The sequence below is a fragment of the Cyprinodon tularosa genome, unplaced genomic scaffold (genome assembly GCF_016077235.1).
Source record: "Cyprinodon tularosa strain WSP-4 unplaced genomic scaffold, ASM1607723v1 ctg771, whole genome shotgun sequence".
NCBI classification, from domain to species: domain Eukaryota; kingdom Metazoa; phylum Chordata; class Actinopteri; order Cyprinodontiformes; family Cyprinodontidae; genus Cyprinodon; species Cyprinodon tularosa.
Window position 1 is genome coordinate 248,936 of NW_024039531.1, and position 27,583 is coordinate 276,518.

The 27,583-nt window shown below is 38.6% G+C and overlaps 1 protein-coding gene across 3 annotated transcripts in view; it reads right to left on the bottom strand.

The window, feature by feature from the left end:
* The window catches only part of LOC119773619 (voltage-dependent calcium channel subunit alpha-2/delta-1), a 117,354-nt gene extending 95,068 nt beyond the window's left edge, over positions 1-22,286 (bottom strand). For all 3 annotated transcript variants that reach the window (XM_038270679.1, XM_038270677.1, XM_038270676.1), the window contains exons 1-3: positions 21,970-22,286; positions 2,976-3,057; positions 2,643-2,759 (exon numbers count right to left, since the gene is read on the bottom strand). In XM_038270679.1, the coding sequence (XP_038126607.1) occupies positions 2,643-2,759; positions 2,976-3,057; positions 21,970-22,058 (288 nt within the window). In that variant the 5' untranslated portion in view covers positions 22,059-22,286. The remainder of the gene's footprint in view (positions 1-2,642; positions 2,760-2,975; positions 3,058-21,969) is intronic.
* Positions 22,287-27,583: the final 5,297 nt, after the last annotated feature.

Sequence of the window (27,583 nt, forward strand, 5' to 3'; positions counted from 1 at the left end):
CCAAGAAGCCTTATAAAGCCATAGTATGAGGTGTTGGGAAAGCTCTCTCATCACATCGAAACTGTTTTAATTCATGATCAAGACCTGCCTCTCTGACCTACTTTTCAGAGAAAAAAGGGGGGTGGAGAAGGGAAAAAAAGAAACTCCCCAGGGTCAAGCCTTTCATTACTGCATCCCCTACTGCTGAAAAAATAATAAGATGAAGCTAAGTTTCTGAACACTTTTCTTTTAAATTTCTCAAATTCCCCTCAGCCAGTACATCCAACAGGTCCTCCATATTAAACATATTCCTCAGATGCTTACAGAAAAGTAAAGAAATAATATTGGAAACTGTTCATATGTAACAGTGTATCAACAGAAAAATTGTACGTTGACAAAAATGAAACAAAAACTGAATTATGAGCAGCTTAGGTGTTGTTTTTAATACCTGCCTTTAATTCACATGCAACCATAGTTAATTTCATGTGAGTAGACTGCATAAAACCATCAATCCATCCATCCATCCATGGATGGATGGATGGATTGATGGATGGATGGATTCCCTCACAGACTCCAACGTATTTTTTTTAATCAAATATGCTTAAAAATCATCTTTTGTTTAAAAAACAAGTAGTGGGATGCACAATATATGATCAACATGATCAACATTAGTAAAATGTTGATCAATGTAGATTTATTGTGCTTTGTTTTATTTGCAATGTCTAAAATATAATATTTTCACTACTGAGTACATAATTACAGAAAAATCCAGTAAAACATACTGTTTTCAATGTGAGTCAAACTGCACAAAAATGTAGTGGACAAGGGTAGGTAACCATCGGATATGTGCTGGTAAAGATTCTCAGTCATACATGTGATAAAAAAAAAGTTTAAAAAAAAAAAAAACAATCTACTGGACTTTGTCTCCAAGTTTGAAGATGTTTTGCTTCCCATCCAGGGAGCTTTTTCAATTCAAATCGTCAGAAATAGCGTTGAGTTTGATGCTTTTAAGAGTGGACCAAAAACAAAGCCTTGCTTTGGCTTAGAAAAAATGCAAAAGGGAAATCAGAAACCCAGCAGAGAGAGCATCAAGAACCAGGATGATGAAGTCAGCCATACCGACTTTTGGAGCAAAGAAATTCAGCAGTAAATTGGAGGACAACGTTAGATTGGACAAGCCTGCTGAGGGAACAGAGTTGCAGAGTAAGGGAAAGGTGGTGGAAGGACAGAAGTAATCGGGGAAGTCTGCCGTGCAGAATGTACCAAAGTGGGGAGAGGCAGCAGCAACTGCCAGGTGTCTTTGCTGGAGGTAAGGGGGGAAGACAAACATCTCTTCTAGAGCTTAATTAAAACAGCTTTCTTTTAAAGCCACCTTATTAACCCCAAAAGAGCATCCCTACTTCTTCTGTCAAAATAATTTTTCTTTGATTTTTATGAGAAAAAAAAACCTTATTGCAGAAAAACAACGTTGGGAGATATTCAGGAAAAGCTGGTTCAAGACAGAGCTTCTGGTAGGTGTGCCAATAATCTGTAATGGTTCATTTTGTTTTTCCAAAATTTTCTTTTTGGAGCATTATACATCTGTTGTACAAATTTCTGAAATCACCATGAAAAGATTGAAACACTTTTTTTTTTAATCAACTTTACACCTTTTACTATGTTTACTACTATGGGAGCTTGCTAAGTCCAAACAGACCGATTCTTTCTGCATTTGTTGGGCTGAGGCCAGATTTTATTCATACCTAAAGGGAACCATACCAAAGTCTATTTGGTTATTAGCTCCGGACCACTTAGGTCCACACTAAGGAGGGAAACAAACTCTGGTTGCGCCAAATGTGACAGGTATAAATACACCTTAAGGGTGAACCAAAGTGTTTAGAGTTTGAGACCAAATCAATAAAAAACAAAGTTTAATGTGTTAACCTCTAGTTTTAGTGTCTATCAGCCTTGGAAAAACAAATTAATTTTAGTTGTTTGTTCACATTTTTGTTGAACATCGTCAATCTCACAATGGAGAAATTCACTTCTGCATCTTAACCCATCCTCTTGGGAAGCAGTGGGCTGCCACAATCGGGGGTCAAAGGTCTTGCTCATGGACCCAGAGTGCAGGCTCTGGGGATTTAAACAGGTACTTGCACCCTTCTCAGAGCACAAGCGCACTGCTCTAACCACTAGGCCACAACTCCCGAACACACAACAGTCAAAACGGCATGTTTACCGTTTCAGATAAGGGGTAAACTGATAGAATGTTCAAACATTTGTAGAATTAAAAGTTAAATAAATGTTTGATCTTTCTGAACAAAAGATATCTACTCTTAAATTGAAGAATGAATAACACCAATCAATTGGGCTCATCAAAGGAGAGCATACAGATTTAGGGGGTAGAAACAACAAAATTGAAAAGAAACACTAAAATAACCCTTATTTTGTTTTTGTGATCTCTTGGCATGTATGTTTTCCTCAACAACTTCACAGGAAAATCACAGGAGAAACAACTATTACCATCTTGCACCTTTAAATCCACATTCAATGTTTTGGTTTGCAAAAGGAACAGATGGAAAAGTGTGCCCTGTTTCAGCCTTTGTTGACAAAGAGGTTCCTGCACAGCATCTACTTAAACTTGCAAACTGACAGTTGGTTTCTCTACTTGCAGTGAGTCCTACCTCCAAGGCAGCAGACCTCTTCTGCAACAGCTGTTCTATGTTCCTGGCTGCTCTGGCCACCAGCTCTTCTGCATCATTTTGCTCTACAGTATAGAGGTTCCTGTTTCTCAGAAAAATCTAGATAAAAACAGAATAAAACAGAACACACAAGCAGATATGGGAATTGTATTTGTATTAGTCATTTAAGGAAAATTGTTGTTTTATGTAAAATTGTGCTTAAAATGAAATACAGGAGTTAATGGATTTGAATATCAAACAAGAATTTGTATCACTGTCTTGTTGATTCGTTACTGAGAGCACACTATCTTTAAATTCAGTTTTTACAAATTTTACCTCGGTAAGGCTCTTCCCAGCTGTGGCTGTGTCTGCCAAGGTGACAAGCTCTTTCTGCATTTGCTCAACCCATTCTTTAATCCTATGGGATAAAGCAAAACATAGAATCAATCTTGTAACTAAAATGTTCCCAATGTAGAAGAGAAGTCAAAAGCATTTCAATGCACAATTAAGCTGTCATTCATCCCATTTTCTACCTATTATCTGTCAAGGAAAACCAGTCACATTACAATGAAATAAACAAAAGCATAAACATTCCCTCCTGCAGGTCAAGCAGAGTGACATTCAATCTAGAATGAATGACCACAACAAACATAAAGTCATTTGATAAAACATTTGTCAGCAGCTGCCTACCACTGAATTTTCTATCAAGGAGTTCAAACATTAAGTCAAATAATAAGGAAAGTGTCAGCCATCAGGGAGAACTTATGTGCATAGACAGGTGAGAAAAGGGAGACATGTCAGGATCAATATGTCTCTCTGACTATCAAAGACCACAGGCTAGTTTAAGCTTCCTTATAACAGTATGTATTAGAGTGAATATGTTTCTTTTGATTTTGCTCTATTTTTTATGTCCTAAAAATGCAATATTACCGCACTACAGGTGCTTTATAGGTTATTAAAAATCCAATCAAAAAGTGTATTCATTTATGTAAGTAATTAAATTTTAAAAGAAAAGAAAGGCTCCCCTGTTGTTTAGTTAATGAAAATGATGTATTATATTAGAAAATCAAGGTCCCAGAGGCTAAAGAAAGGAGGGAGGGGGTTCAATGGACTCCAAGTGTCGTAATGTGTAGGGTCAAGCTTCCATAGTTCCATAGTTCCTTGGAGAGGACATTTCAACTATATTTCATCTACAGTACTAGCGTTGGTCAGGTGTTAGTCCAGAATTAATGGAGACATCTACCATATTACTATTAGACATTTGTGAAATATTTATGCTTCCCTGTGCTTATAGCTTTTTTTTTTTTTTTTTTTTTTGCAACTGAACCTCCACTGCTTAAAGTACACTATATTGCCAAAAGTATTTGCTCACCCATCCAAATTATTGGAATCAGGTGTTCCAATCACTTCCATGGCCACAGGTGTATAAATTCAAGCACCTAGGCATGCAGACTGTTTTTACAAACATTTGTGAAAGAATGGGTCGCTCTCAGGAGCTCAGTGAATTCCAGCGTGGAACTGTGATAGGATGCCACCTGTGCAACAAATCCAGTCGTGAAATTTCCTCGCTCCTAAATATTCCACAGTCAACTGTCAGCTGTATTATAAGAAAATGGAAGTGTTTGGGAACGACAGCAACTCAGCCACGAAGTGGTAGGCCACGTAAACTGACGGAGCGGGGTCAGCGGATGCTGACGCGCATAGTGCGAAGAGGTCGCCAACTTTCTGCAGAGTCAATCACTACAGACCTCCAAACTTCATGTGGCCTTCAGATTAGCTATAGAACAGTGCGCAGAGAGCTTCATGGAATGGGTTTCCATGGTCGAGCAGCTGCATCCAAGCCATACATCACCAAGTGCAATGCAAAGCGTCGGATGCGGTGGTGTAAAGCACGCCGCCACTGGACTCTAGAGCAGTGGAGACGCGTTCTCTGGAGTGACGAATCGCGCTTCTCCATCTGGCAATCTGATGGACGGGTCTGGGTTTGGCGGTTGCCAGGAGAACGGTACTTGTCTGACTGCATTGTGCCAAGTGTAAAGTTTGGTGGAGGGGGGATTATGGTGTGGGGTTGTTTTTCAGGAGCTGGGCTTGGCCCCTTAGTTCCAGTGAAAGGAACTCTGAATGCTTCAGCATACCAAGACATTTTGGACAATTCCATGCTCCCAACTTTGTGGGAACAGTTTGGAGCTGGCCCCTTCCTCTTCCAACATGACTGTGCACCAGTGCACAAAGCAAGGTCCATAAAGACATGGATGACAGAGTCTGGTGTGGATGAACTTGACTGGCCTGCACAGAGTCCTGACCTCAACCCGATAGAACACCTTTGGGATGAATTAGAGCGGAGACTGAGAGCCAGGCCTTCTCGTCCAACATCAGTGTGCGACCTCACAAATGCGCTTCTGGAAGAATGGTCAAAAATTCCCATAAACACACTCCTAAACCTTGTGGACAGCCTTCCCAGAAGAGTTGAAGCTGTTCTAGCTGCAAAGGGTGGACCGACGTCATATTGAACCCTATGGATTAGGAACGGGATGTCACTTAAGCTCATATGTGAGTCAAGGCAGGTGAGCAAATACTTTTGGCAATATAGTGTATCAATTTTATGGTTATTCCCTTTTGCACTTTGAGGTTTCAGTTATCTTCTCTGTCATTCTGTTTTGTTGGTCTTTGGTTTATTTACCATTCAGTGTTATATTTAAGCTGCGTTGCTTTTTTGAGTTACTCGCTTTTGCCCCCTTGTGCCTATTTTCTTTCCCCTAGCTCCCTTCTAGTCACTTCTATCCACACCTGCTCCATATGAGCTGAATACCCCAGTCTTTGTTCTGTCTCCTATATATACTCTCCCTGTGCAATTCTTCAGTGTTGGTTTCTTGTGTTGCTTGGCTCCTCGTATGTGTTTTCCCCTGGATTTTGGTTTCTGGTATTTTGTTTTTTGATTTTGTTTCTGCTGCCTTTCTGATTTCATTAAACCTGCAAGAACTTATCTCTGCCCTCCTCATCTCTGCATTTGGGTCCTCAACCAGCCTTCACCCCCACATTGACAATCAACTTCTGATTTAATTTTTAAAATTTGTGTTGTACGATAATACAGAATTTCCCTGCAAACTGGCTTGACCCATAGTCAAACTACTATGTTACCAAAAGGAAGATGAGAAATGCCAAACACAACAATGTTGATGAAAAAAAAAGAGTTCTTTGACAACTTAGCAGTGCTGCAGGCTGTTTGCCTCTTTACAATGCCAAATAGGTGCAGTAACTTAAGCAAAAAAAAAAAAGAAGCCCCAACAAAAAAAAAATAAAGTAGGTATACTGCAGTGATTTTTGTTGTTTTTGTTTGTTTGTTTGTTTTTGTTTGAAAACTTAAAACACACTGCTCAAAATAATAACAGGAAAAAAAACATAACTTCAACCAAATAACACTTTCTGTGAAATCAAACTGTCCACTTAGGAAGAAACAATTATTGACAATCAGTTTCACATGCTCTGGTGCAAATGGAATAGAACACATGTGGACATTATTTGCAATTAGCAAGACACACTCAGTAAAGGAGTGGTTCTGTAGGTGGAGACCACAGACTACTTTTCAGTATCTTTGCTTTCTGGCTGACGTTTTGGTGAATTTTGAAAGCTTATGGAGCTTTCACCCTTGTGGTGGCATGAGATGGACTCTATAACCAATTTTTTTATTTTTTTTATATCGGTATTAGGAACTGAGAGATAAATATAATATTGGGCAGTTGTAAATCAGAATGTATCACCCAACTGATTTTTTTCCCACACCAATACTTGCAATAGGAAATCATTGTTTCCATGTCTTGTTCATTATCATAGGGTCAGACCAGAATAATATCAGTTTATTTGTGGGTGAACACATGAAAAAGCTATACCATAATGCTTAGAAAGACCAACCAATAGGCATAGAGAATTACTGTATGTCCCAATGTTCAACTGCAATGGATATAAAAAATACACAAGCTAAATTCTTTTCAAAGCCTGCTGCTGTTGGGGAGCCACAAGACATATCCCAAAACAATAAAGTAAATCAACTATTACATTGTACAGTCACTCTGAGTAACAAGACAGAGTGAAAAAGAGGATCAAAAAGCTGTAAAAAAAAAAAAAAAAAGAGAGAGACACCAATACACAGTGGATGTGGAAAGTTCAGCAAAAGTACACTGAAGGAGAAACATGAGACACGTTGCAAGAAAAACCAGAGGGAATAACACAATGTAAAAAAAGTCATTTAGATAAATAATGAAAGCCAAGATATTCTGATTTTTGACTTCCAAACTAAAAAATCCTGCCAGCTATTTAATTACTGCAGGAATACTACGCATAAGCTGTAAAAGTTGGAAGATTGTAGAAATGTACATTTTGCTGGTGAATATTTTCCGTCATCCAGGTCATAGTCATTCCAACCAAGTTAAAAAAGTGAAAAAAAAATTAAAATAAAATTAGTTTTCTAAGTTTGAAGATGTTACATATCAGCTGTATATTTAGTTAATAACACTAGCTTTCTATATATTATATTCATGGGATAAATCTATCAGTAAAATTCTGTTTATAATGGTATTCATCTCTATATTTATTCAGTAGAAACCCATGTTCTGTACTTATGGAACCATTATTTATCCTGCACTTGCTGCTATTGCACTTCTGGTTAGACCTAAACTGCATTTCGTTGCCTTGTACCTGTACCTGTGTAATGACAATAAAGTTGAATCTAATCTAATCTAAGTTTCGCTTCCCGTCCGGGAAGCTTTCTCAGTTCAAAATGTCTGGAGTAGCATTTGAGCTCCAGGCTTAAAGAGTGGCACAAACAAAAGCATTGTTAAGGCTTTGAAAACATGCAAATTGACAGAAAAAACAGGTCCACCACTAAGTAATGGGGAGTTGTTGAGGTCGTTGTTGACCTGTGAAACCCGATACTGGCCCATGCTCTGAAAAGGGAGTCGTTAAGATCATTGTTGGCCTGGCTGACCAGGCGAGATATTTTGGTCCCTTGCTTGGCGATGAGGTTTGAGATGATAGCGGGAAAGCAGGACCCTAAGACAGAGGCTAGTGCCGGGATTCCTGCATTTATGACGGCAGTACACACATACAAGTTGCATATATTTGGAAATATGAATGGCAACGCGAAAAAATTGGATTTCACAAAAAAATTGGAATTTAGCATCAAGCCTGCAGTGTGAACGTAGCCTAAGTTAAGAGAGCAAAACCAACCTTAAAAAAGTGGGGGGGGGGTCTTAGGTTCCAGCTCTCAAAACCCTACAACGCAGGGATGGAGTTGATTACTTCCTGGATTCATCTGAAAAACTATGTCGTCATGCAGGGTACCAAAACATCTCGCCTGGTCAGCCAGGCCAACAATGACCCTAATGACTCCTTTTTCAAAGGCTTGGGCCACGACCCCATTACTAAGGGGTGGGACTGTTTCTTCGGTTCAATTTGCATGTTTTCTAAGCCATAACAATGCTTTTGTTTGTTCGACTCTATAAGCCTGGAACTCAAAAGCTACAACAGATATTTTGAATTCAGAAAGCTTCCTAGATGGGAAGCGAAACATCTTCAAACTTCAAAACAAAGGCCCAGTCCCATTTCTCTCGCTTGGTTCTGCGAACACCCAAATGAGTTCCCTCCACAGTGAAGTACACTCAATGAGTGAAGTGCAATTGAAGATTTTCTCCTTAAGAAATTAGACGCCACTAGTTGTAAAATTACATCTCAGCACAGTAGATGGTGGTAATAAATAGCCTGTACAATTCAGAGATGTGTTCACCTACATCATGCGTAAACACAACCTGAGTCACAACCTTCTGGATGGAACCTCTGCCATACTCATAACCTTTCACCAAACACATGCATAATATTGAACAACAAATATATTACAAAATGTAAAAGTAATGAATCAGCTTGCATAAATAAAGGTATCACAACCATTTCTAAATTAATAGACAATCATGGTAATATATTAGCTACCACAACTTTTTGAAGAAATATCAGTTTCCAATAAGATACAAGGAATACAAATCAATTATACTGTGCATCCTCATTGTATTCTAAACCTTATTAAAATCATCACAATTTTCTCCAACTGTAACCACCAAATGGTTTCTCAACACAAAGAATTTTCTTGGCACCAAATTCAAAAACACATACGCAACACATTTCAATAATCCAAAAGCTTCCAACCAAGATCAAATTCTACTGAAACTCCATATATTTAATAGAGTAGACTGGAGCAAATCATGGTCACTACCTCATCAATACCCTTTTACCAATACAATCTGTGAGATTCATTTAAAAATTCTTTATAACATATCCTTCAAATAATGAATTTGCTAAATATCTTGAAATAAATACAAAATTGTGCCTTTTGCAATATTTAACCTGATATAACCCCTCACCAACAGTATTCATCACATTTCCTGTAACCACATCCTTCATGAAAAGTAATAGAGCAATACTTATCTCAAAAATTTACCTTCATTATAACCCTCTCTATCCATAGCATTATCACTTTTTTTACACACCCAAACAAGGAACTGGTAAACCTAATTAATCTATCCCTCTTTATTGGCGTTAGATACCTAAATAAAGAAATACATATAATCTGCAAAACATATCAACAATAAACAAACTAACTCCATCGTTAACATATACCAGAAACTGATCCTTCACTTAACCCATTTAACCAAATTAATCTCAAATCTCAAAGCCCTCACAAATTTATTTGCCTGCAAATACACTTATCACTATTGTTTTTGCAAATCTACTTCCTTTTTTATTATGTACTTGAAACTACAGTAATATGATTGTCTCTGCTTCTATATATTTGTATAATTCTTTTCCTGTATATTATGTATATATATAAAAAAAATAAAATGTTGTTCCCTGTTTTCCTACTGTTTGGAAATGCCGGCTCCAGCAGTTATTTTACTTATTCTTTGGGTGCTGATGACCTTTCTCTGTGTAGCCAACCAACGGAGAAGAAATGTGCAAAACCGAAGACGGCTCCGACGCTATTTTTCACTTATTAATCTCTTTAGCGTATGTTTAATCATGTTTTAAGACAATAGGTAGCGTTTATATTGTACAATTTTTTTTCATATGGATTAGCCCAGGAATTATGTAGATATTACTCATAAACCTGAAAATCATGCCTTATGACAGTTACCATGTGCACTAAACAAGTGCAAGGACAATTATTTGACGTTATACCGTCTATGCTGCTGAAGTGACCGTTGCACTACCACACGTCAAGATAGAAATGGTGATAATGTGATTTTGTTAAAAGCTGTCATGCATAATTATACAGCAGTGAAGTTGGTTAGAAGCCGGACACTGGACACTCAAGCCCCGCACAGCCAGCGGGATCCATTCCATGCCCAATCCAACCTAGGGACTGCGACCCCGTCCCAGAGCAGCTGAGAGACGATGGCTGAAATGAGTCCCCCAATCAAACCAACCTTTGAGTGTTTTCATTGGTTTTATATCCACTTTGTGTTATTCTAGCTAATTTTGATTGTACTTGTGATCTTAGGTATTTGTTGTTGGCCCTCTGTTTCCCTCTTCTGTCAGTTTTCTTTTGCCTAGCTCCTTTCTAGAAACCTGTGTCCACACCTGCTCCCGATCAGCTGATTAGCCTGGTCTTTGTTTTTCTCTCCCATATACTGTATGCGTCTCCTCCTCAGTCACTGTCACTGGTTTGTCCCCTTCTTGTGAATTTTCCTGGTTCTCAGTTTTTTGTGGATTTATGTTTTGGATTTTTGCTTCAGTTGCCACCTTTTTTTTTAACTAAATCTGCAAGTAACCACATTCAGCTTCAGTGTCTGCATTTAAGTCCCATCAGACTTCCACCCAACTTGACTCCGCCGACCCCGCGGAGCCCGAACATCCAATATCCAACCTCCAACCAAACCCACTGCTGTCATAATCACCCTACTTTGCATTAAAAAAAACTCCCAGTAATTTGTGTATTGCGAAAAATAGCGATTTTGCAATATTCATATTTTAACACAACAGTAAGGAATTCAGTTGTATTGACGTCTAACTAAGATATCCCAACATATTTTTTTAGAAACCCATGGTTAATTGTAAAATATATTTACATTTGTGCAGTTCCTTTCAACAGACGAACAGCATATTTCCTTTCAATTAATTATTTCTGGGAGGCCACCTCATTCCAAGTCAGCTCTTGACCTCCCTTAGTCTGAAAAGATAATTTTAAGGGTTGAAGGGCAGTTCCCTTACACCTTACACGTGAACGTGCAAATCGAAACGCTAGGGTCCAAAACAAGTGCAAGTGAGAGAAAGGGGACTGGGCCAAAGTCCTGGACATGGTGGGACTTTCTTGTTCTGTAAAATAAAATTCATTAGAAGGTTCTGTTTATTTTTGGTGAATGTAATAAAAAAGGATGCATCTTCTTTTGCAACACCCAACGTTAAATTATGAATATTCTGCAAATGCAATTAAGTGCCCAGCACTACTCACTGATTACATGGGGTCTCTTTTTTATAAAACAGAATTGCTATAAACCCAGAGTTAGTTCTTGGATAAGTATCTGCATTCTATGGATATCCAGGTTTAAAACGCAAGGTATCCGTTACACTCTGCTAAGTTAGCACTGCAACATAATTGTGAAAAAACCCTGATCAGTAGAAGGGTTTGTAGAACTAACCCTGAGAATGTCTAACGTTTGAGCTGAACCGTGGTACAAGTAAAGTGTCAGAAATGGTATGGAAGTGGAGCATGCAGAGGTTAGTACACAAATACTTGAAAAAATCTTTGTCTATCTATACATGCTTTCAGCCTGCAGGTTGCTATATGATACACCAATGGCCAATTATTTGTTTCTTTGCCAACAGTAACTTTTTGTGCAATAAGTAGAGAAAGCCAAGTAAAAAAAACAAAAAACCAAATCATTTACAAATCCAAAGTCAAAAAACTTGCTTTCAAAATTTGGACAGGGACTGCAATTCCGGGACAGAGAGGGTACAGATGGACGATATAAAAGAAAGGATATTAACCCACTTATTAATTCAGCAGCGTCTTTTTTTAACAATGTGGTTTCATACGCTTTATAGAATTTGTTATAAAAATAAGTATTTTCTGTCATTTTGTAAAAGGAATTACATGGCAACAGAGATTTATTGCTGGTTGGGCTGATGGATGCTGATAGATCCTGCTCCCGGTACAAATAAGGTAGTGACATGGTGTCTGCTCTTCATTATGCCAATGGGAGGCACTCAGTGGAACTGCCCTGAACAATCCAGCCTTGACAGAGTAGTCGACAGTTATCACAGACCGTTACATCTCTAGATAAGTTTATAAAACAAATAAAAATTGATATTTTTCTATGCATGCCACGCCAAAACAAGAACGCTGAACGGATTAATACAGATACATACACTATATTGCCAAAAGTATTTGCTCACCCATCCAAATTATTGGAATCAGGTGTTCCAATCACTTCCATGGCCACAGGTGTATAAATTCAAGCACCTAGGCATGCAGACTGTTTTTACAAACATTTGTGAAAGAATGGGTCGCTCTCAGGAGCTCAGTGAATTCCAGCGTGGAACTGTGATAGGATGCCACCTGTGCAACAAATCCAGTCGTGAAATTTCCTCGCTCCTAAATATTCCACAGTCAACTGTCAGCTGTATTATAAGAAAATGGAAGTGTTTGGGAACGACAGCAACTCAGCCACGAAGTGGTAGGCCACGTAAACTGACGGAGCGGGGTCAGCGGATGCTGACGCGCATAGTGCGAAGAGGTCGCCAACTTTCTGCAGAGTCAATCACTACAGACCTCCAAACTTCATGTGGCCTTCAGATTAGCTCAAGAACAGTGCGCAGAGAGCTTCATGGAATGGGTTTCCATGGTCGAGCAGCTGCATCCAAGCCATACATCACCAAGTGCAATGCAAAGCGTCGGATGCGGTGGTGTAAAGCACGCCGCCACTGGACTCTAGAGCAGTGGAGACGCGTTCTCTGGAGTGACGAATCGCGCTTCTCCATCTGGCAATCTGATGGACGGGTCTGGGTTTGGCGGTTGCCAGGAGAACGGTACTTGTCTGACTGCATTGTGCCAAGTGTAAAGTTTGGTGGAGGGGGGATTATGGTGTGGGGTTGTTTTTCAGGAGCTGGGCTTGGCCCCTTAGTTCCAGTGAAAGGAACTCTGAATGCTTCAGCATACCAAGACATTTTGGACAATTCCATGCTCCCAACTTTGTGGGAACAGTTTGGAGCTGGCCCCTTCCTCTTCCAACATGACTGTGCACCAGTGCACAAAGCAAGGTCCATAAAGACATGGATGACAGAGTCTGGTGTGGATGAACTTGACTGGCCTGCACAGAGTCCTGACCTCAACCCGATAGAACACCTTTGGGATGAATTAGAGCGGAGACTGAGAGCCAGGCCTTCTCGTCCAACATCAGTGTGCGACCTCACAAATGCGCTTCTGGAAGAATGGTCAAAAATTCCCATAAACACACTCCTAAACCTTGTGGACAGCCTTCCCAGAAGAGTTGAAGGTGTTCTAGCTGCAAAGGGTGGACCGACGTCATATTGAACCCTATGGATTAGGAACGGGATGTCACTTAAGCTCATATGTGAGTCAAGGCAGGTGAGCAAATACTTTTGGCAATATAGTGTATATTGTTGCAACCCTAAGGTTGATAAACAGGTTCAGAAAGTAAAAAGCCTGTACAAAAATTAGTTTAGACAATTTTAATTTCCGTCTCCACAACACATACTCTTGTTAAGTAAATAGAATGAAGGAAAACTTGGCAAGGTTTTTACTGTTGGACAAGTGTCATCCACTTCTGCCTATATGTTAGTAACAGTACTTATAAATCACATTACTTTTGTTTCCCCTTATAAAACCCCATTTCTTTGTGGATTGACCTTGAAGAAGTAGAGGGGAGGGAAGAATGTTGTCATTGTTTCTGTCCCCTTTGATTACTCCTGGAGTAGGAAATCAGCTGTGCTTCAAAGGCCAACCACTTTGTTTTTTTCGTTTTTTATAGAAGATACATTTGGTCCTCTATTTAAGTGGTTAACCTGTCCTCTCTAACAGACACACCTATCAGCTGAGATTTTATTACAACTAACTATGTATTCTCTTTCTGCTTCTAGACTTAAAAACAGGATAATTCATCTGCTTAGTTGTGTTTTTCTCCTAGATGAAGCCAATACAGGAGTTCCTACACCAACTAACCAATAACTTTTCTCTTAGATGAAATTTACTCCAAGACCAGTGCTTCTGTGTTCCTTTTTTGTGTACTCTGTCTACTTAAACTCTTGTTTGGTCATGGCAGGAGGCCACTGAGCCTGGATTTGCTGGATTTTTGTACTACAGATGGACCCATACAGGCTTATTAGGTCAATGTCGATACAGATTATATTAAAATCATCTGATAGGTCCAAACATTTTTGGGGTAAATTATTTAGGCCGATAGGGTTTAGTCTCTCTAAATTTAGATAATAAAAATAAAACAACAATACCAAATTTTACACCTGTCTAAATAAAACTAAAACATTAATCAAAGAAAATATTAATAATGGATAGCAAATTACATGTTCAATGCATGTTTCATCTTAAGACATGGCTGCTGAAATCACTAATTAACTGGCTTAAGCATGCAGATATCGACCAAAACAAAACAAAAAATACAAATATCAAATCAACAAAAAAATATTGGCCAGACGATGTGTCGATTCATCTCTAGTTTATTCCTCTAAAAGACAAGTTTTGATATACAGTGAACCCTCGTTTATCGCGGGGGTTACGTTCCAAAAGAACCCGCGATAGGTGAAATCCGTCAAGTAGAAACCTTTATTTTATTACAGTTATTATACAATGAAATACTCCATACAACATTGAAATCAAGGAACAAAAACTTTTTACAGGCCCAAGCATTTGTTTAACAAATAAAAGTACGGTATGAACGTTGTTAACTACTGTACTGTACTGTAAAATAATTTAGTTATAAATAAATAAGTAATAATTTTAATCATCAATACAAAATGAAGGGTTAATATTGCAGGGATCAGCACCGCCCCGCCGTGACGGATTGGAACGGGAGAAAATGAAAAATGATTATGAAAAAAAATACAAAGTACAGTAGGACAAATAGTGACTGACGTGTACAGTACAGTATTTCACTGCTGTTCTGACCGAGCCGCTGCATCCTGACTCTGCTCTGTGGCGTTTTTTTCTTCTAAAGCCTGCAGTGCAGGTGTGTTTTTTGGAGAGAAGAACATAGTTATCGGTAGTTGTTGTCGCTCTTTTTTCTTTTGGGCCAAAAGATCCTTATAAACCGACATGCCACCATTAATATGTTTGACAATAAAGTTTAACAATGCATGATGAAAATCCGTGGAGCAGCGAGACCGTGAAAAGTGATCCGCGTTATAGCAAGGGTTCACTGTACACCCTAGTTTCATACATGCTTAGTCCAAAGGACTGCTGTAAAGTCAACTACACAATGCAAGCAACTGTTCACAGTCAAATACTCATATGCTCATCCACCAGGAGTAAATACTCCTGGTGTCAATGACTCAATGAGGCAAAATGCTTCCCTAGAAAATGTTTTAACTTGTATGTCTGTATGGTTTTAATGAACTTACTCACCTATAAAGTACCTTGAGTTGACATGTCTAAGTAACGTGTTGTTGACATGTGTTGGCTCTACATTTATATAAAAACTGATCTGATTTTACTTTTTCAGGGGCCTTTTTTTTCTTAATATGATATTATTAGTAAATTAGAATGTTATTCATAGCACCATATATTTTTTATTAACTTATTATAATAGTTGTATGTCTAATAGCTCCTTTTAGAAAGATGATGCATGCATATGTAATTTATCTTTCCAGTCATAACCAATGTGTCATGATCATGGAGCTGATGTCCAGTTTAATTACTCATTTCCAAACCCAGTTTCCATTACCATTCATCTGATCCACCTGCTCAAGTCTCTATTTACCAGACTTAAGACCTGTCATCAGGGCCAGATTATTCGAGCCTGTGGTGAGAAGTTCTGTAGTGTACCTATATTTATATTGCCTGATCCTGATCTGTTCTGCATCTAAACCTCTGAGCTTGCCTGTCCCCATTCTGATCTGTTTGCCTGACCCGTCTTCAGACTCCTGCCGGATCTCTGCCTGTCTGTTTACCGAACCTGGAACTTCATCCCGACTCTGTTGTGAATTATCCCTTGGTACCTCTTTGTATCTCTGATCTCCTGACTAGAACTACTGAGCATGCTACTGGCAACGGCTTTGACTTCGCCCTCTGTATTATCCTGCCTTCCTTCATCTGCTCGGTTCTTATCTCCTGCCTGTCCTCTGACGTCCAATATATCAGCATCTTGGGCTTATGTATTGGATGTGGCGGTGCCCCTCTTGTTGGTAGCCAAAAGGCTGGGACCAGCCTCATCCTCTGGGCTTATACTGAACTATAAGACTAGGTTAGTGCAGTCACTAGTAGTAATGTTCATTATCATCCACCACCAGATAGACGTGGTCAATAAGCTGCTGACTGCTTCCTGCCTTGGATGCCGCTGTCCACTGTTCAAATTTCGTAAATGCTATGCATGAAAACCTACTGTCATATATTATTGTCTTTAAGGACTACTGTATATTTGGTAACTTATGACTAATAGTATATAAAATGGCTAATACAACAGTAATTTTGAAAGCTAATAAAAAATAATGAAGATGGTGAAGTTGAGCTGAGGTTGCATCATTTTTCTGCTCTGGTTGCTGAACTTTGATTACTGCAGCCTGTGGTAGAACGCTGGATAATTAAACACAAGCACACTCACACATCCATATGGCAACTGGGTCAGACATTGCCCTACATTGTTTTTACAAACACGGGAAGAGCAAATGAGTGTGAAAGTGGAGAAAGAAGCAGATACACAATGCAAGACACAGAGACTCAGATGTTCATGATACACTAGAACCAAGAAGAGTAATGAGCTGGCCTGTAGTGGGGATCTCACTGGGTGGCTTTGCTAAACTACACTCTAATTACACGTCATTAGAGAGGCAAAGAAAGGGGCTGTCGAGTCCAGACAGAAAAACAGAATGTGGTATAAAAACACCATCTAATTCCCAAAAGGAGCCTGCTCTGATCCAGTCAATTATATATGTATACAGTATATATATATATATATATATATATATACACTATATTGCCAAAAGTATTTGCTCACCCATCCAAATTATTGGAATCAGGTGTTCCAATCACTTCCATGGCCACAGGTGTATAAATTCAAGCACCTAGGCATGCAGACTGTTTTTACAAACATTTGTGAAAGAATGGGTCGCTCTCAGGAGCTCAGTGAATTCCAGCGTGGAACTGTGATAGGATGCCACCTGTGCAACAAATCCAGTCGTGAAATTTCCTCGCTCCTAAATATTCCACAGTCAACTGTCAGCTGTATTATAAGAAAATGGAAGTGTTTGGGAACGACAGCAACTCAGCCACGAAGTGGTAGGCCACGTAAACTGACGGAGCGGGGTCAGCGGATGCTGACGCGCATAGTGCGAAGAGGTCGCCAACTTTCTGCAGAGTCAATCACTACAGACCTCCAAACTTCATGTGGCCTTCAGATTAGCTCAAGAACAGTGCGCAGAGAGCTTCATGGAATGGGTTTCCATGGTCGAGCAGCTGCATCCAAGCCATACATCACCAAGTGCAATGCAAAGCGTCGGATGCGGTGGTGTAAAGCACGCCGCCACTGGACTCTAGAGCAGTGGAGACGCGTTCTCTGGAGTGACGAATCGCGCTTCTCCATCTGGCAATCTGATGGACGGGTCTGGGTTTGGCGGTTGCCAGGAGAACGGTACTTGTCTGACTGCATTGTGCCAAGTGTAAAGTTTGGTGGAGGGGGGATTATGGTGTGGGGTTGTTTTTCAGGAGCTGGGCTTGGCCCCTTAGTTCCAGTGAAAGGAACTCTGAATGCTTCAGCATACCAAGACATTTTGGACAATTCCATGCTCCCAACTTTGTGGGAACAGTTTGGAGCTGGCCCCTTCCTCTTCCAACATGACTGTGCACCAGTGCACAAAGCAAGGTCCATAAAGACATGGATGACAGAGTCTGGTGTGGATGAACTTGACTGGCCTGCACAGAGTCCTGACCTCAACCCGATAGAACACCTTTGGGATGAATTAGAGCGGAGACTGAGAGCCAGGCCTTCTCGTCCAACATCAGTGTGCGACCTCACAAATGCGCTTCTGGAAGAATGGTCAAAAATTCCCATAAACACACTCCTAAACCTTGTGGACAGCCTTCCCAGAAGAGTTGAAGCTGTTCTAGCTGCAAAGGGTGGACCGACGTCATATTGAACCCTATGGATTAGGAACGGGATGTCACTTAAGCTCATATGTGAGTCAAGGCAGGTGAGCAAATACTTTTGGCAATATAGTGTATATATATATATATATATATATATATATATATATATATATATATATATATATATATATATATATCTTTACTACTGAAGCTTTTCACCAAGGATTACAGCGATTTATTTAAAAAGAATGACCAACACAAATTATTTCTTTAAGCTTTGAAATGTTCCTGTAATTTTTAACATTGTCTTTAATATGATGCTACATATTAAAGATAATCTAGAGTAAACAGTTTTATTTCCAAAGGTTTTACGTAAATAACTGTGTTGGTTTCATATTTATAAATTAGAGGCTTCTTCCACTTGGCAGACAAGCATCTGCCAAATTGCTCCTGTTTAAAGAGTCCTTTACTCTTTAAACAGAATAATTCAGCAGAGAGCTGAATAAAGTTTGCTGAATTCTTTTAAATTATTCTGTCTGTGTTTGAGCAATAAAAACTGTAATGTTTTTTTAACTTTACCGGCTTCTGTTTTATGTTGTTCATCCATTCTTCTTTTCCTCGTAGTCTATCAGAATTTTTATAGATTGACTACAAATCAAACACAATGAGGACACAAACCATCTCCAATCATGCAAAAATTATGACCAAATTCCAAATTATGACCGGAAGATTTAAGAACAGTTATTATTCCTTTGGCATTGTACCCTTTAGTGGTTGGGGTATATTAGGCAGCCAGTGGATATTTTATAAAAAGGTAAAAAAACAACTACTCAGTATATCTAAAGCAAAAAAAACTGTATTTCTGGGTGTTCATGGTCTGCGGTGGTCATTACCTATCAATAGTGGTCCATATATGGCCAAAAAACAATAATCAGTTTGATTCAGAAATTATCATTATGTCAAATGAAAATATCACAATATCACTTTATTTGTTATCAATACCATAGCTTTAGTATTATTTTGAGCATAAATACTTTATAAACACTTGCTAATTTGGTACTAATTTTCAAACAAACTTGTATATGACCCAATAATATACTTATGTTTGCTGGACTGCAGTCGACAGCAGTTATTGAAGCTTTCTCATAAATCAGGTTAGCACCAGCAGTGTCAGCAAGAGGTTAATATAGCATAATATAACTCTATCATCTCACTAAAAAAATGTAAGAATTTGGAATCTCAAACTTTTTTTTCAGTCTTTAGCAAACATCTTTACATAAGTTGACTAAGTTTTTATCTTTAAAGGCTTTTAAGCTGAAAGTTAAATAATTTAAGGGAGCTTCAATGATCTGCAATTGTTTTACTTGATATGTTTTTTATGTACCTGTCATTTATTTTAATGTATCTCTGTTTCTTATGTAACTTTGCTGCCTCTTCGCAAGGACTCACTTAAAAAAGAGGTTTTTAAATCTCGATGGGATTTTTTTTTCCTGGTTAAATAAAGGTTAAATAAAATAAAATACAAAAGTAACCAGCCCAAGAAAAGTAGAAACAAAATCTCTAACTCGGAGTTCTAACTGATGACGTTTTACCCAAAATCAATGTTTGTATCTCTGTTTCTTATGTAACTTTGCTGCCTCTTCGCCAGGAATCCCTTGAAAAAGAGGTTTTTAATCTCAATGGGATTTTTTTCCCTGGTTAAATAAAGGTTAAATTAAATAAATTAAAATAAAACAAAGTAACCAGCCCATGAAAAGTAGAAACAAAGGCTCTAACTCGGAGTTCTAACTGATGAAGTTTTACCCAAAATCTTTACATTCTCCGCTGTAATAAATCATATTTTATCTACCTCTGTTTATAAAAATATGAAAGTGATAGTTCTGTTCAATGCATGAAAACATTACAGTCTGGCCAAACTTATGATTTCAACAAATCGCTTGCCTTTTACATTTTCTGGCTTTCTAAATCTGCAAAATACTGTAGTATAATAAGGAGCATCACCACAGAACAATGCTGCTAGTTCCCAGTTACAATGTCCCTGCCATCATAATTAAGCATTGTAAAGCGAGTTGGTTTTATCCAAAGGCGTAACCTAGGGCTGGGCGATAATTCAATAACGATATATATCGATCGATAGACGTGTGGCGCAATAGAAAAAAAGAGGGTCGATAAAAGTTCGATAAAAAAGAAACGCAGTTTTCCTTCCTTCTCATTGTAGCCTAGCATGTAGGTTTATGCTAGTCACTGCTTCCTCCCAACCAATCACAATCGCGGACCCAGGCACGCCGTCACCAAGCGCCGCCCTCTCAAACCACAACACATGTGCATTTTTTTAATCGATAAGCTTTTTTTCTATATCGCCCAGCCCTAGCGTAACCAGAAATATTTATAAGGGTGGCTAGGCAATAACCAATGTACGTTGAGGGGTGGCCGAAAGCAGATAGGCACCAGAACCCAGGGTCAATCTACACTGTTCCAACGGGAAAATCAACCAAAAAAAAACAAACAAACTATACTTTCCTACAGCCTTTGCTAACAAATACATATATATTTAAACACCCCTAAATTCTAGATAAAAGGTATAGTGGATAAAACTCAGTTTTGAGTCCTGGGGCGTAAATCTTTTCCATTATCACTTACCTACTTGTATCAAAAACCATTCTGCATAAAATTGATATTTCCAAGCACTAATATCTACGTAAATTGATTATTTGATAAGTTTTTATTAAATTTCTTATTTATCTATGATTTCACTGAAGACTCCTAGAGGACTTGCAGAGACACATCATTTTCTCTTTACCCCATGTAACACAAAATCTAGCTCTGGAAAGAGCATTAATTCTATACCTGTTGTTAGGAATCCAGTTTGTGTGGTCTGTTTTTGTGGTTGTTTGTGTGTTTTTCTCCATCCACCACCAGGTGGTGCCCTGTCCTTGTTGGCCCTCCTGCACACCTGCGGCTTGTTGGATCATTATCTGGAGGAGTATTTTAGCTGTGAGCTGTCACTACCTCGAGGCCAGAGTGTTTGCCAGTTTTGGGTACTCTAGCCAAGCAGAGATTAGCTGAGTCTAACCTAGCTTTGTTTCTCTGAGTCTAACAAGTTTTTTGTCTTTGCTCCCCACAGGAAGCTTTCCTGGGTTACTGGATTCCTGGGCCTTCTCTCCCCTGGAAGGAAAAACTGAGTTAGACTGAGCAGGGGAAAACCTCCACATGTTCCGTTCAAGTACCCATCGGAAATCCGACTGACAGTCCTCTCCATTACTCCTCCGGGTCCAGCGCTTGTTTACCTGTCTGACCTCCAACGTGTGCACTATTCCCTAGATTAACCCACACAGACTGGAGATTCTTGTGGCTGGCCCCCCATCTAGCTCCGCCCCTGGATCCCCGCGCTCTTCTTGTATCCCATGAGCTGTCTTTGATTTTTTTTTCTGTGTAAAGTCAAAACACAACCGTTTGCATTTAATCAGACTGTATTTTCCTTATAGATACAAAAGGAACAAATAAGCCAACTCCCATTGAAAATGATAAACATAAACGTGGATTTGTTTTTTAAACAATAAACAGTATATTTAATTAAATTTTGAAAAAAAATAAAACACGTGAACATGCCTAAAGGATACCTTACTGAAGACATCCTCTGTCATTTTTAAATACAGCATTAGGTTGGAGGGCAACGATTGTAACTCCTCCACAACTTCATTGACGAGCTGTCACGGTTGCGCGCGGCCACCGGCGACAATCTGCCGCTTTTGGTGACCAACATTGATCAACGTCAGGATCCCAGCAAACAGCTGAGATAAAATACTTTCTGCTATTAATATGTCTGTCTGGCTCATGAACGAACCGGCCAGTGGGACACCGGTCCCCACTCCCACGCAATCATTGTGTCTCATTAAAAAATAATTAAAATCGTAGTCATAAGAACCTACTGTTACGGCTACAACAATGAACGCTTCCGAAAAGCAGTCTGTCAAGGATTTGAGCAGAAAAAAAAAAACACTGGGTTATACTTACATGAGCTGTGTGGGGAACTGGGATGCCAAACATCCCTCCTGCCACAGCAGAAGAAGGCATATCCAGGTTGGTACCCTGCAGGTGTCCATTGTATAGGGAAGAGAAAAGGGGGGGAAATTCCCCGATGCGCGTCAGTATCCAATCTCCTCCGCTTCCCGTCGCTGGCGATGAATGGGGCGATGTGCGCAAGTGGCGAAGCCTGTTCCTCCCTCACAGATTAACAAACCCTGACACCTTTAATCTGATCATCCTGCGCTCTAACAGGTACCTGCACGGAGATCTCCTACCGTCTCTGTCTCACACTCCCTCCTTCTGTTCTGATAGAGGATAAAGAAATGAATGCATTTCCTTTATTTAACCACATGCATTTTAACGTTTATGTTTTGCGATAAATAAAATTAAACCATATCAAACGTTTTTCCTCAAATAGGCTTTTTTATTATTATAATTATTATTATTTTTTTTACCTTGCCACTCCTGTATTTGCTGCAACACCACACATTGGGTCTTATAATTTATTTTTTTCTCTGTGTTTTCCTTTCTTTCTTTATGTGTTGCTTCCTTATGAAGAAACACCTGACAACCACCCACACTGACAACGTATTTTGAATACAGATCCTTGGCTTTGCTTTTTAAAATGCCATGCCACTAGCATCTGCAACAGGCAGAGAAAGATGAGAATTTACAGTATAGCAAAAGCCTTAGTCGGCAACATGAGAATGAGAGACAAGGTGTATGGATTTTACACATTTAGAGAAAACGCTTATGAGGAAAACACAATAACAGTTTAGTGAGTCTTAGTGTCATCAATCACAACTGTTTTAGGGAATTAGATTTGGGCTCTTTGTTGCACATTCTCACTGTTGCAGCTGTGAAGCCTCTTCAAAAGAAGATTTTTTATTTATCATGAATTGAAGTTCAAGTAATACATATATATCTTTAATGAGCAAGTTTACTCCATGTATGTTGTTTTCTGTGCATGCCCATGGGTTTATGTGTCTGATTTAGACCTGGAGGGAGGGCAGGGCAGCAGAGGCAAGATGCTTGGGGATCTGGTTATCAATCGTTGCTTGGCAACCATGAACCATCCTCTCATGGCCTCTCACCCCGCTCTCCCCCTCCCTTTCCTCCTTGTTCTTGCTTTGTCTCTCCCTTGCCACCTATCTATGCTCTACTAAGGCATTGCTGTTACCCACTTACTTCCCAGTTATAATACTCTTGATCCTTATCAGAAAACCCGCTGCACATCTTCCATAACCAGCAGAGATACAAAGATGCAGCTGTTGATGGGACAGAGAGTAATAATGACTATAAAGAACAGGAGAGGAACAAGCTAAACAACTGGAAAGAAAAGGCTAGAGAGAGAAAAACAACAGACATCTTTATTGAATTTTTGTCCAAATATTTTTTTTTCATTTGGGAAGTCAAAACTATTTAAAACCTGTTTTACTTTTTTAGTCACATAAAAGTGAAATTTTGTCACATTTTTGCTGCCATGTCAGTGAATTGATGCAAACGGCTGTTTCATACACAGAAAATTTTTACCCGTATGTTTAATAGACTGAACTTGTCAGACCAGTTAAAATGTATGCAATTTATTTTAAATCCCTCTCTATAATAGAGTGAATGGGGTATATATTTATTTTTAGGTTGGGTTAGATTTTTATTATAGAGTAGATGAGTGAAAGGTGAGTGCCATGTTGAACCCCGTATGTATGTTTTCTGTTTTTAATTGTGGAATGGGGCATGAAGTTAATATTAACTGTGCCCTGCCTGAGTGACTGCAGATGCAAATTAACCTTGGGCTAACTCTGGTTCAATGCATCAATTCGTAACATTGATGTAATAATTGTACACTGTCCCTTTTAAAGGGGAATGCCGTTTTTTTTTTTTTTTTTTTACATTGGGCCCTTGATTTGACGTTAAATCCAAATAACGTCTTCCTATGGGCAACGAGTTGAAGGCACAAACTAAACTGTTCATAATTTGTTCTTTATGGTACGCCAGCATTCATAACATGTAGGCGAATCACTGTCCCCCAGACAACTGCGGTTATATTTTTTATATTTATATTTTTTTTAAAACAAAGCGGAGTGTGTATGACGTCATCTGCACGTGTCGGCTACCGTTCATTCATCCTGTCCGCTGAACTGCTGCTAGTTTTACTCACATGCCTGGAAGATGTCTAGTGCTACTACCACAGATAATCTCGCTCTCGAACTGGAATTGAACGATTCAGATTAGCTAGCCAAATGAATATAAGGGGTAGAGCGTAGCCGCCTGTGGCCCGGGCTGCCTGCGGATTACGTCATACACACTCCGCTTTGTTTTAAAAAAATATAAATATAAAAAATATAACCGCGGATGTCTGGGGGACAGTGATTCGCCAACATGTTATGAATGCTGGCGTACCATAAATGATACATTGTGAACAGTTTAGTTTGTGCCTTCAAGTCGTTACCCATAGGAGGACATTACTTGGATATAACCTAACCAAATATCTTCAGAACAGCTCCAAATGACACAAAACTAATATAGGTGAGTAGAACAAGATGTAGTAACATAAAATCAAGGGCCCAATGTAAAACAAACAGGGTTCCCCTTTAAATAATGACAAACACACACACACATATATATATATATACTGTATATATATACAACATTTAGACTGTGAAACAAACCCAAGAAGGCATTAAATCAACTTGTTGCCTTAGTTACTGTTGCTTCACATGCCTGCAAAAACAGAAAATCCTGCTGCACATGTTCTCACTAAATAAAGAAGTGGAGTGTGTCACCTTATTTCCTTTATATATGTACACATTTATTGAGAATAGACAATTAATATTTTTACAATTTTTAAAAGCTACAGAGTGTTTATCTATTGTTTCTGGTTTGGAAATTCCATAGATTTATAGTTAGTATAAACTTTTTTGCTGCACAATATGCCCACAAACAGCAACTGTTTCAACATATGTATGTATGGTAACTTCAGGAATCCAACCTCTCCAAATATCAAATCCTGGGTTTAGGATTTAAAGACAATCCACAAACCTCTGATATTATTGGGATTTATTTACTGACAGATATTGTACACATCTGTCAGTAATACTAACATTTATTTTCTTATTCTATAGGGAGTGTAGTAAATGTGATGAAAAATATGTAACTGAAATTGTCTATGTTTAGTACTGTAGATACCTAAACTGTCTGAGATGAATTTAGTGATATGCTCCCACTTTTTATCATTGTATATGCAACTTAGATCTTATTCCCAATTAGATTTTCAGATATCTCTCACTTAACAAAATCAATTTCTAAAAATTGGTTCAAAATAATGTAGATATATTACATCTGGAAATTTTAATATGCTAGAGTTCAATTACTGTAAAAAGTGTCTGACTTTAGGAAGACAGGGCAACCATACTAACTGCTAATGATGATCTCATAAAAACCCAGTCTAAAAGTCATCTGTTTTTAACTTGAAATGTTGAGTGCTTCTTTTCTCATTAAATGCTGCCACCTAGAGGTAGATGATTCCATTACATTGCATGAAATAGGCAGAGACCCTGAACACACTCATACTGAAGGGAATTTAGAGGTAACCAATAAACCATCAGTCATGTTTTTGGACTGATGGGAGATAACTCAGAGTAGTCAGTGAGATTTCAGGCATTAAATCTCAGCAGCAGTGCACAGACTGAGTCACCTTTTACCCCAAACAAAAAATTTTTTCACTACTGTTAAGAATTTAACATCTTTATTGCTACATTTTTGAAAATATGTGGCGATTATTTTTATGATTCCAATTTTTATGCAAAATGATTCAAATAAATTCAGTCAAAACAGTTTGAGTTGTATACAAATATCCTTTATATCTTTCATTGTCAATTTCATTTTGGCACTATCTAAAAGTTTATCCTCAGGTGGTGTTTCCTGTGTGAACATTTTTTTCAATACCAGAATGTCATGTCAAGATTTAATAATGTATGATTAAATAAGTAGCTACATACCGTATACAAACAGCTACTCAAGTGGAAGGTAATCTTTTTCCCTTGGGCAGAAGGATTTGTTAATGCAATTAGTTAATAATTTCAAGGTCTGCTTATCTGTATGATTATCTATATGTCTATCTATATGTCTATTTGACTTAATGCTAAATAATTGGTAATTGCATCATTTATTAAGTGATTTTTAGTTTTTGGTACAATTACAAATTCACCTCATTACAACAGAGTTTCCTCTTGAAAGTGTAATTTCATGATTGATTTATTATTCAGTATTTCAGTTGAACATTGTTGTAACATATGCTGTATCTGTACTATTTTGAAACAATTGAGATTGTATTCAAAGTGTATCCAATATACTATTGTGTACTTAAGTGTACTGTAAAGTGCCTTGAGATGACATGTGTTGTGAATTTGGCACTACAGTATATAAATAAACTGAATTGAAATTGAATTGAACTTAAGCAGAACAAAATTTGGCACAAATATTTTAGATTCCTTTGTCTTTATTTATGAATGAATAGTACATCTAAAAAGAGAAGGGCCGTTTTAGCAAAGTTTCCTATCAGGGAGCTCCAAATTTAGCCTAAATATTCCTGCCAAAAGGTTTTAGACTGAAAGTGATTTAGATAGTTAAAGGACCTCCTGACCAGTTGTGGACAGAAATTTTTTATCATAGTGAAAAGGTGTGGCTTTGGATTCTGGATTAAAGAAGACAACAACAACAAAAAACAATGGAGAAGAAGCAGTCAGGGAACCCAAACTTTACAGAAAAGTAGTTGCTGCCATTTTCACTTTTATGCCTGCCTTGGCCCGGTTGAAATTTCAGTCTATGAATTCAGTCAAGCTCAGTTAGTTTTACTTACTTCTAAAGAAGAACCGCTAAAGGAGACGTAAAAAAAAAAAAAAAAACCCACCAATGGAATGTTGCAGCTGTCCAGGGAGAACAGGAAGATGAAAAAGACCATCTTGGATCTGGTATGAAAGATAATTTGGTATTCATGGGCTGAAAAGCGAAGGACTGGGTTGTGGTCGGCCGCTGTGGCTTGGCGCCTTGCTCGCCTGGTGGATGATGGAGAACAGGGTGCCTATGGGGTCAATATGGGAGCTGGATCCTAGGGAGATCTCTGTTCCCCAGTTCTCTGCTTCCCATCGCTGATGCTTACCCTCATCTGCTCTATCACACAACTACACACAATGGATCTTGGGGAAGAGATCATCACCAGGGTGGGTCTTTCCATGCTTAGACTTAGACAAATTTTATTATCATTTTGTACACACAGGGCGTTTTGCTGCTTTACTCCTCACTGCTGCACCACCTCCCCGACAGCAGGAGCTCCAACAGCACCAGTGCTCTTCACCATACTAGCACTGCTTTCTATTCCACCTGAGTAAAAAAAAAAGGCACCCAGATTTTCCAATTATTCAAATTCACTAATTTGCTTTATAAACACATGCAAAGTCCATATATCAACTAACATTCTTAGTCTTTAGTAAGTTCTTAATAGTTAAATACAATTTTAGTGGAGTTTATAGTGTACACAAAATTCCCAGAGTTTGCAGCATAAAAATACACTGCCTGGCCAAAAAAAAAGTCGCCACCTGGATTC